Source organism: Gavialis gangeticus, unplaced genomic scaffold, assembly GCF_001723915.1.
Source record: "Gavialis gangeticus isolate Ggan-Ray unplaced genomic scaffold, GavGan_comp1, whole genome shotgun sequence".
NCBI lineage: Eukaryota > Metazoa > Chordata > Crocodylia > Gavialidae > Gavialis > Gavialis gangeticus.
The window spans coordinates 20,968,467-20,979,487 of record NW_017729031.1 but is presented as its reverse complement, the minus strand read 5'-3'; the positions used below and the strand labels follow the sequence as shown (position 1 = coordinate 20,979,487).

The 11,021-nt window shown below is 43.9% G+C and overlaps 2 protein-coding genes across 2 annotated transcripts in view; both read right to left on the bottom strand.

Annotated features, from left to right (window-relative positions):
- Nucleotides 1-4,460: 4,460 nt before the first annotated feature.
- LOC109301561 (lactase-phlorizin hydrolase-like) lies at nt 4,461-5,193 on the bottom strand. Its single transcript, XM_019522798.1, has one exon. The coding sequence runs from the start codon at nt 5,191-5,193 to the stop codon at nt 4,486-4,488; it is 708 nt and encodes a 235-aa protein (XP_019378343.1). The 3' UTR covers nt 4,461-4,485.
- Nucleotides 5,194-7,499: 2,306 nt separating this feature from the next.
- Nucleotides 7,500-11,021, bottom strand: part of MCM6 (minichromosome maintenance complex component 6) — a 34,057-nt gene continuing 30,535 nt past the window's right edge. Inside the window, exons 15-17 of the mRNA XM_019522478.1 lie at nt 10,530-10,697; nt 8,859-8,998; nt 7,500-8,012 (exon numbers count right to left, since the gene is read on the bottom strand). Of these exons, the coding sequence (XP_019378023.1) occupies nt 7,899-8,012; nt 8,859-8,998; nt 10,530-10,697 (422 nt within the window). The 3' untranslated portion in view covers nt 7,500-7,898. The remainder of the gene's footprint in view (nt 8,013-8,858; nt 8,999-10,529; nt 10,698-11,021) is intronic.

Here is an 11,021-nt window from a genome sequence, read left to right as displayed (position 1 = left end):
AGGCTGTACATAGACCTTACATTTGTCATCTTGGGAGAAAGCCTTTTGTTCAGAGAGCCTACAGATAAACAAGTCCATTGACCCACTTCAATTCAGGTCCCTCAGACGGATGTGGGATAAGATGTGCTAATGTTTTTCCCGGAACGTGGCTGTATGCATCTCTAAGGTTATCACAGGTCATTCCAGGGACTATTATGTGCTTGCTCTTGCTACCTGTTGACAGGAGCAGCAATGCAACTTGGAAGGGCAACTTGTATAAATGAGTGAGCCGCACCTATTTGGATCAGGGTCAAACTCCAGGACAGCCGGGTCCATCTCAAATGAGATGCCCATTTACAGCCTTGGAGGCAACGCTTGGGCAGACAGGGGACGTGGAAATCCTGCGTTCCACCGTGGCCTCTGCGTCTGTTTTTGGACATATCAACTCTAACATGTTTGGCAGCTGTAATTCACTACCTACGGTGACATGGGTAGCAGTGCTAATCTAGGGACACCCCTGTGCCTTTGCTGCCATGTCATCCATCCTATGAATAGAACAAAATAATGTTTCCTGTATTTAAAATGGTGGCAGAAGTCCTAGCCTGACTCAGTGATGCGAGAGAGGCAGCAAGGCGTTAAGAGCTCAGATGAAGCCACTGTGTAAATCCAGATGCATCAACGAACACTACCCAAAGCGTGCAATTCCTGCAAGTTTCAAACACCTGTTTCTACATTGTTGTTGGGTCAGCCAATAAGCAGCATGCAGCTGTTTCCTAGGCCAGCCACGGTGTGAGCTATATTGACAAAACAGAACTATTTGGACACGCTTCAGGGAGCCTGGTTTTCCCCTGCTGCATATATCCTGTATCGTCAGCAACGGCCACATTCTTGAGACTTTGCGGGTTTGCACAAATGGTCCATAAACAGCTTTCTATGCCTTTTCCTCCCATTTCTAGTGTGGCCACGATCGTAACGTTTGGGTGCTCTGAGACACAAGCATCACAGGAGAGGGAAGCAGTAGGAGACCTCTCATTGTTACACTAGCCTGAGCAAGACAAAAATAGGATAAATATGCCTCCAGCGCCCAGAGGATTTGAGGGGGAAAATCCCTGCAAAATAACAAAATTCCTTGTATAGATCTTGCTGCAGATGTGCATTAGGTGTAAAAGAGGTTATTTCTACTGAGGAGTCTCTGATGTTGCTGGAATCCATGCCTAAGGATAGCAGGCAGTTTCAAGTCAATCAGCAGAGTAATACGGGAAACGCCAGACTTACTCCTAGTATCCAGTCACTGATGCATCGACCCATGAGTACACTAACCTCCCAAAATAATTCTTTCCATTTCCTTTGTGGGCCCTTGAAAGGCAGTTATAAACGAGTATGTGTTTCTTAGAGGCACAACATGTTTAAAACATTTCCCTTTCTTGAAGGCAAGAATACTTCTGGGCGATATTTTTATTGGACCAGCTTTATGGTTGGTAGAGACATAGGCAAGCTTTTGGGTATCACAGTACCCTCCCTCGGGCTTCCCTTTGTTTAAGATCTCAACATAATACTTTAAATGGGAAAATTTGCTTTAAAACATCAAGTTTACCTGGAAGCTTTTCAAATTCTTCTGTAAATTTTCTTCATTTCTACAATCATAATGCAGGCTGAGAGAGAGAAAGTCTACAGAGTCCTGCAAACAACACAAGACACATTGTTATTCCACTTTTATTTTGCTGTTAAAGACTGCTCAGAAAATGCACGCTCTCAATGTTTCTTCAAGCTGCCATTCTTATAATCAAATGCAACACACCTGTAGATGAAATGATTTACACAGACCGTAGTTTTAGAAGTCAGAAGTCTCCTAAAAATCTCAAATAAGGGGTGGGGAGGGATTTCTGTTTTACCCACTTGGTAGGACAGTGTGGAAACAAAATCAGAGTTCAGCAGCACTCCCTGACACCAATCAGATCTGTTTTGTCTATTTGACTTTAAAAAGCTAATCATCATCCACAATTAGTTCTCAAAACGGCAAGATTGAGGAAGTCTTGGCCAGGTAGATAAACCTTTGTCACTGACTACAGGGTTCAGAGCAGCTTATCAATACACCCAGGGACAAAAGTCCATTTTCAGAAACCTTCAGTTAATTCCACACCTGCAAGCACGTCCCTATTATTAATTTAAAAGCCCATGAAAACAATAGGAGGATGCTAAAACCTGTTTGCTGATTTCAATCTCAGCCTATTCTGGTACCTGAAAGCTGGTAGGGATGACTTTTCTCAGGAGATCACTCTCTCCCCCAACAGTGTCAGCAATATAAACTTGGCCTACAAAGTATGTATAGTTGAAGCTGGATCCATTAGTATCCTCAAAGCTTCTACAGCCTTTTAGAACAGCAGTTAGGAAAAAATACAGGCAGGAATTAAGATGTACTAAGTGGATTTTTATTAAGGGCTATTGAAATACGACCTCCTTTTTTTACAAGGCTATTCATAGGAACTATATGGAAGGTGACAGTTTGACAATGCCTCTTTACTGCTATACCTAACTGGTAACCCTTATAAACAGGTAAACGTTTAAAGCTGACGCACACATCTTTAATATGTCCTTATGTGGGACCACTCGTGAAAATAATTCTGTTCATAGCTGTACTTTGCAGATGAAGGTTTACAGCTTTCACCATGTTTTAATTAATGCTTACAAACCAAAAATCACAGTTTTGTTAAAAAAAACCCAACTCAGTTTCACATCACCAATCATATAGGCCTTAGTGATTCAGATTGATTTTAAAAATCAAAGGATTAAACCATTTCAGGTAATGTTAATTGGATCTGTCTTGAATCACATGATACTTAATAGAAAAGAATTGCAAAACACAATGCATCACCCTAAGAGAGGCTGAGAGAGACTCCAATGGCATCGTCTCAAAATGATGATTAATTTCTAACGCAATTGACAGTTTTCCACCTGAAAAATACAGAATGCCTGGTGTTATTACCGAGCACAGGAAATGAAAAATGAAAATTCATTGTACTTAATAAGGAAAGAGAAGTTTTTGTTTAAAAACTAATTGGAAGTCGTAAGTAGTATGTATGTCCTAGCCTGCTTTCACAAGGCACTAGAAGAAAGCAGTTCAAGGGAATAGTTTAGGTTTAAATGTTGTCACCGTGGTCTTGATAAGTTCACTGACAGTATTACAAGAAGACTGCCTGAGATAAAACAGGGATGGGCCCAACCCCTAGGTCCCATTCCATCCTACATTTCCAAGCAAGGTTTTTGGGACCAAAAGCAGTTCTCATGCTAAGTGCAAAAAAATGTGCGTTTTTAAGCCATTCAGTTATAAACCAAGGTGAACTGAATGAAGAGACCTTCAAAACTAACACCTTCCAGAGGATACACCTCCTCACTAAAGAAACCTTCTGACATCCAGGGCTGCCCAGCTCCCCGCTCCCCATCCGTATGCCAGACAGGCTCCTGGCAGAATGACACCAGCAACAAATCTTCTCCGTGTCAAAGTTCACTTTGACAAATCCACAAACTATTCATGAAGAGGCGTTTCATTCAAATTTTTTTAACCAACTTGGGAACAAGATAACCCAGTCCTAGAAGAGGCAGACTTGCTCCAAGATGCTGTCACAGGGCGGACAGTTGAAGCAGGTGGTACTGTGCAGCATCAGGGACTTTGCAACAGTTTATGAACTTGAAGAGCAGCACAAAGACAAGCTGTTATTCCACTGGAATGGAGGCAATGTGAAAGTCTTTGCACCAGCTGCAAAGGAAGCTTTCGCCCAAAACTAGCTAGAAAGACACGTGAAGATTAAACATGAATTTTTACCACAGTTTGTCTGTTTGCAAAAGAAATATTCTGTTTGATTGTGCTTGGTGTGGTCCAAATGGAGGCAATCTCCCCTCTCTCTAGACTCTGCATAGCCCCCATGCAAAAAATTAAAAGAAAAACCCTCCCAGTTTCAACCAGTCTAACCAGCACTCCGAAAAGAAGCTGGTGGCTATGACGCAAGTACTCTTCTGTGGTGATACTACAACTCACTTTTCTCACCAAAATTGGGTATTTTTACCTGTTCATTGTTAATTCCACTGTACATCAGCTAAAGCGTCCTACTTATTTTTGTGGTGCATCTTATTTTAAATTCATTGTATTTAAAAAAAACCCAAACAGTTGGGCTTAATCAAGCCCAAGGCCACCCATGTTCCAATATAGACCCTAGCTTTTAGTGCAAGCTCTGAAAGGGAAAAAAGAAAACTTATATTAAATAGCTTACAATGCTCAATTTAGATACCCTTTTTCACCCTTAAAAACACCCACTATAAAACATCTGCTGCTTTTAAATTCCTTTTGAGAAAAACTCAAATGTGGGTCAATTTTAAATCAAAGAGATTTTATAGCAACTGAAAACCCATTTCCAGAGAGATTTACTCTATCCGTACAGGTATGATCAGGGAAGAGAAAGAGAGGAAACAAACTGGGATACGGGGAAGATAAGTTTAATCATCTCCAAACCTTTAGGAAATGTACATGCGACAATCCCCATTTGGGCTCTCTTTACCTGTTGAAGAGTATTTTTCACGGTAGAGCATATATGTTCTTTCATGAGCGGCAACTAGAGCCTGGAGAGAGGATGAGGGGTCGTCATAAGGCAAGCTCTGAAGGACCTCAGGTAGGTGACTGAAGGTCAGCCACATGTCAACCAAGTCGCCGAAAGAACGGAAATTAAACTCAGCATATTCCACGAAGAGGTCCACAAAGGTGCTCGTCTTCACCATGGACCGGGTGATGATGACACCAGGTAAATTCTTGTGATGCAGAATAACCACTGGCTTAATGCTTGCAGCACTAATAGCCATCAGAAGTTGTCTATAACATTGCACTTTAGTCTCATTTGGAGTCCTGAAATTCCCCTCTGGAAGAACGTGTATCCATGGCATAAAGATTTTATAATGTGTCACACCATTTGCATGCAGGTAGGAGAGGTACTGTGGCAGGAAAGCCACATAAGGCTGATCACACAAATAAGAGTGTACATCAGCATCAACCGTTTCATTACCAGGACCCTGTTTTTCTATGAATTTCTTTTGAAAATTCAAAGGACTCACAAACTCGCTGGTTAGAGGACTAGCAATTGCAGTAACAGTCTGAGCAAATTCCCACTCTGTCCCACAGCCAGGAGAAAAGAAAAGAAAAAGTAAGACCACCTTACAAACCAGCTCCATCTTCAAACCTGCTTCAGAGTACAGCTGCTTTACGTTATTTATGTTACAGCAGAAATAAAATTAATATTTAACTCACACTATCTAGTGTGCAGATAAACCTGCCCATAAGCAGCTGATACTCAAATATCACAAAGGTTTAAATTTTCTCAATAGACTAAAAAACAAAACAAAACAAAACAAAAAAAACCCCCAAACAACTTCATAGTTGCAGCCTTTATCTGAAGAAAGGTCAAACAGAATATCAGTTCAGTATTTTCTAACCAGCCATGAAGATATGTAGGTCCCCAATTGCCCTTTAGGCTAGGGACAAAAGTTACACACATACCAGTTTAAGTGATCATAAACTGGTTTAAACCTGTAACCGGACACAAGTTCAGTGCATGTAAACCAGTTTCAAAATGGCAGAATTCCTATAAAACTCACATCTTCATGGGCTACCACTGCTTGTTATTAAACCTTTCACATTTACAGTTTGTCACGGAGTCGCAGCCAGCTAGGGAAGGCCCTGTGGCCACCTGCTTTGGCTGGGGCCGGCTGCGGGTGCTGCCGAGGGCCAGCACGGAGCGGCCGGCCTGGCCTGCGGAGGCAGTACCCTTCCCAGCCTGCCGTGGCTCACTGGCAGCCTGGCCTGACCCAAGAGCAGGGACCAATCTGGCTGCTATTGGCGATGCGTAGGGCACGTGCACCCCGGGATTGGCCTGGCGGCATCTACGGGTGGTTACTGATCGCCACCCCATTTCCCCTCACCACCAACACCGCTGCAGCCGCCTGCAGAAGCTCCCTGCTCACCACCACCACCACCTGCAGGCGGCTGTGCTCCCCCAGCCTTGGGAGCACGCAACATTCACGCTGGCTGCTCAGCTCCTTTGGCCCCAGCCAGCTGGGAAGGGCCCTGCCCCTGGCCCCGCCATGTCTGCCTTGCCTCGGGCAGCCCCAGCCCACAGGCACTGCTGAGGGTGGGTGGGGAGGGGCTAGGCCCTTTCCAGCCAGTTTTGGCAGGGGCTGCGGCATCGCTCCCGGCTCCCCATGCCCAGGCCGGGCCGTCAGGCAGCTGCCGAGGCAGCACCACACAGAGCCCCCACTCTAGCCCCTGGCTACGGGGTGGGGCAGGGCACAAGGGGAGAGCCCTGCCCGCTGCAACGGCTCCCTGACAGCCCAGAGCAAACGGGCCTGTGCCGCAGGGGCAGAGCTCTTTCCAACTGGAGGTGCGGCCGTGGGCCCAGATTGTTCCCAGCTCCACATGCCTGGACCAGGCTGAGCTGGGCTGTCAGGGAGCTGCCGCCCTGTGAGCAGGGCTCTCCCCCTCCTCCTCCTCTGCCACAGGGGGTGGGGTCTGGCCATACCCCGGCTCTTGCTGCCTGGTGCCTGCTGGGGACCAGGGTCTGGCCACGCTCCCTCTTCCCCACCCTGTCCAAAAAGCCTGGCAAAGACTGCTTCACCCCTCCCCCTCCAGACACACCCCAGCTGGGGTCCCTGCAGGCCAGGGTAGGGGTTTAAACCCCTCCTCATACTTAGGCCTGCTGGGGCCTGGCCACACCCCTCAGCTCAGCTTCCCTTGGCCACTGCTGAAGGGAGGGGAGCGCATGCTATAGCACCCCCTGGCTTCTCGCCTGAGCCACTGTAGACATGTGCCTGCACTTCCGGATTCAAAAGTTCCTGTCTACTCGCTTGCAAATTCATTCAATCTACACCAGTTAGAGTAACCTGCAAAGTCTGAATCAATTTTTGAATGTCTGTACCTAGCCTTAATGTAGATAAGCATTTACTAGGATTGTCTCTTCGTTTAAAACCTAACCCCCCACAAATTACCAATTTATTTTTGCCTTTTTCCACATAGGCTGCTAGGGTATTCTCAATGGACACAGGAGCCTAAGAGATCCTTTTAAAGATTTGAAGGTTAAAAGAGTTACTAAGTCACAAAAAACCTCACCCTCAGAATCCACAGGCACGCGGCTTCACCTTTCAGCTAATTCACAAAGCAGGACACATGAAGTTCTCTGCCCTTCTCAGGCAGAAATCACATTTTGGACCTGGTGAGTTTGACTATTCTTGCACGTTTTAAGTAAAACAAAGTGTATAGCTTAAACAAAGTGAAACAATATATAATCCAGTTCCTGCAAGTGGGAAGAGTAAAACTACTTTTAAAAGGTTTGTGTTAACTTGACAAAACTGAAAAAAAAATTATCTTCAGTACAAACATGAATATCATTAAACTTTCAAATTTAAGAGCAGAGCGAAGCAACAAAGGAAACCTGCAAGCAGAACAGGCCCACAGAGAACAAAGCATTGACAGTCCACACACATACGTTTAGCTAACTTTTATTGATTTAATAAGAAAAATACTTAAAAATTGACACAGTAAAATCCTACTAACCAAATGCTATAGACAAACAATGCAAAATTTCCTCCCGTTAAAAACTGAAGCACCTGAATAACTCCCAGGTGAACAGGCTTTGTTTGTATTGCCAGGCCTTGTTTAGAAAAGGACCACTAAAATATTGGAACAATATATAGCATTTGCATAAAAGGCAAATCTCAGGAATGTGCAACATCTGCGAATGGACAGCTATTACCAAGACAATATTTCTCTATTGCACAGGATAGCGCTCATACAGCTTTGAGTTAGCTATTCAGCAGGTACTGCAGTAATGTACAAAGAACGAGTTTTCCAATAAGCTGAAGTCCTGTGCTTTTATTCATAATCCTTAGTCTTCCATCAGATAGTTGGGGTTTACTACCAAAAATGGGTCTTCATCCAAGCTTTCTTCTTCCATGGAGCCTTTCAGCCCAGACTGCGTGAGTTCTATGAGAATGTGGTCCTGAAATCAACACAGAAGCACTTACTCAGACAAGGCTTAAAAACTGGTGTTTGTCCTTTGAGAAAAGCAAAGTCAGTCCACTGCATTTAGTCTTCTCCCCCATCTTTCTCTCCCTACTCCCGTGTGTACGATTCCATCTATAGTATTGAGATGGCTACACAGCCATGGAAGTATTTACACAGCAAGTTAATTTACACCTTTGCTGTTTAACAGAAAGCTTGCCAAACACCACATCTCTGGGGCAGGAAACAGCCTCTCTCGGCAAGTCGCAGTTTTCAGTCAGACTTCCAATTAAAGCACGCAACGCAGTTTCCTTGACTGCAGTTCTTTTTCTATAGCAAAGGCTGCCATGTTGTACAGCAAGTTATGTCATCAGGCCCTATAGCCAACTCAGAAATAGAAGTATTTTAGCTCTGCAGGCAAGAAGGTAATGAGGCAGGCCCTCAGGAGGCACATGTTTACCAAAAATTTCAGTTGCTGTGAGAGGGCTGTCAGGAGAAAAGATGGACTCTGAGAGGAAAAGAACAGAACAGAATTCCTACAAAACTCACATCTTCATATGTTACCACTGCCTGCTATTACCCCTTTCACATTTACACAAATATGCAAAGGAGACCTACTACTGTTTGGAAAGGAAAAACATCTATTGTCTGAAGATACCACCATACCCAACACTTTCTTTCCAAGTTCCTGGCCTGACATCTACAAGATGCAAGTTAAAGTACCTTTTTACTGCTCTAAACTTTGAGCACAAAACACACGTCACAAGTTCTGATGAACACCCTACATCAGAAATAAATATTTGTTAATTCTTAACCTAAAACATCCATACAATTTTTTACGTACATAGTGCGTAAGTCGGTGAATGACTCTCTCTATGATCTTCTTTTTATTTATCAGTTCTTCTTCAGACTCTATTTCTGATTCAATTTCCTGTAAGTACCAATTAATAAGCTCACTCTTCTTTAACGAGGAATCATCATCTTCTGCAAAAGAAGCCAAGGCGGTTGGAGTTACAATTCCATTCCACATTTCCAACACACACACAGCCACGCCAGGAAACCAATTGAACTCTCAAAGAGAGACTTAGTGCAGTAATATTTACAATGCTGAAAACTGAAACCCAAAACAATCTGTTAGATTATTTTATCAGAGTTATGATTTGCTATGAAATGACGTTCTCATGATAGATTACATACCACAAAACAAATTATTCAGGTAGAAATAAAAATTTAAAAAGTTTCTCAATCCCTGTCTGCACACAAACTAGATTTCTGCTTTTTCTAGGCAGCTCATCTAAAGATTCAAAAGGCAAAGAGTCAGGAAGCAGTTTGTTTAGTTTCATCTAAATGAAGATGACATTAAAAAAAGTCACAGCTTTGCCCAAAGCTGAAGACACCAAAATTTTCTAGGCAGGCAGAAAATGCAGTAATTGCAGATTATAATGTCCATTTAAAATGGCAAGAGTGATCTCCATGTCCCATCCAAATACTGTATGGAAAACTGACACACTAGAGCAAGCAGCTGCCAAGCTTCACCAGAGCAATGACTTTATCACAGCTGATATCTTCTATCACTCCTGCTTGCCACAGTTCATATCTTGCTTGCCAGCACATGCCAACAGGTGTCCTATCACATCTTCACTAGTATAATTACCTATGCTAGCTAAGGCAAGCTGCCACATGAGGCAAATCACTTATTTTGCTATGACTTTTCAGGTTATGCAAAAAGCAGGATAAGATGGTAGTATTAGGCACCAACACATTCTTCAGAGGCACAATCTTTTATAGGCTACAGCCTACTTCATCATAGCATCTGTCAAAGTACACTGTACCTTATTAAAGCTCATGCTTCTCTGAATGAACCCTCTGTAAGGTACCACCCTGCCCTACCTTCTGCCCAACTTCAAACTAACATGGCTAATTAAGTCCATCTTTTCAAGTTATGACACTGAACTCAGCCAGACAGAGGGTGCCATATCAGATGGGCAGAAGGAACTTTTTCAAGGGGCCCTGTAGCAGCTGGGACTTTTGAGCACATGCACCATCTGAAAAAAACATTATCTGCATGTAAGATACCACCTGTCACAATATTTAACATGATCACATAACAGAAATGCAAGAAGAAAAGAGGCTGCAGACATGGGCTGTTAGGGGCTCTAGGATTCTGTGAGCACTCCAAACCCTTCTGTGGGCGCAATGTAAATTTAAGTAATTACCGGCGCTTGGCACCGCATAAGAGAAGGCAAACCCTTGCTCTAGTGTCTGAGACAGAAGGAGAAATTTGTTAATGGAACTGAGGCTGGGAGGGGGAATGCAGTTTAAGGCAAGCCATTCTCATTCCTTTGCTCAACTAACAGTGTCTGACCTGGCTGAAAAAAAAAATCAGACTGTGAGTTCCTTAATACCCAAAGAGAACTTCCCTCACCGGATGTAGACAAACCCTTTTTTCCCCCCATGGACTGGTATGTGTTTGTTGGCAATGCCCATTGAATTCCCGGTTTAATAAAGCTCTTACCTTCTTCTGCTTTCCTGAGGTGCAGCACAAGGAGGTTAGAGATGCGGCGATATTCAGAGAACCCAAGTTTCAGGGAAGCCTTGGGAGCTGCCTCTTTGCTGGTATCCTCAGAGCGGCCGTCGAGTCCATTCACAAGACCGTTGACACCAGCTGGAGCTTCTGCCTCACCTGCTTCAACAATAACATTTTAAACCTAAAGCATCATTTACCAGTGGACTGCAGCACACTTCACTGGTTACCTCCAAGGGTTTTGAGAGGTTTAACTGGAACTTGAACATGTAGGTAGTGGAAGTGGGGAGGCGGGGGCGGGGGCTAACAGGGCTCAGCCCTGCCAAATGCAGGGCAGCAACAGGCATGGTCTTAGGGCTGCCTGGCTGCCAGGGGGGAGTGGCAGGCACACTCAGCTACCCTGAGCACTCGCAGACAGGATCACAGCGAGTCCAGTCGCAGACAGGTAAGTTTCTTTTAATTTTTTTTTTTTTTTTTTTTTTT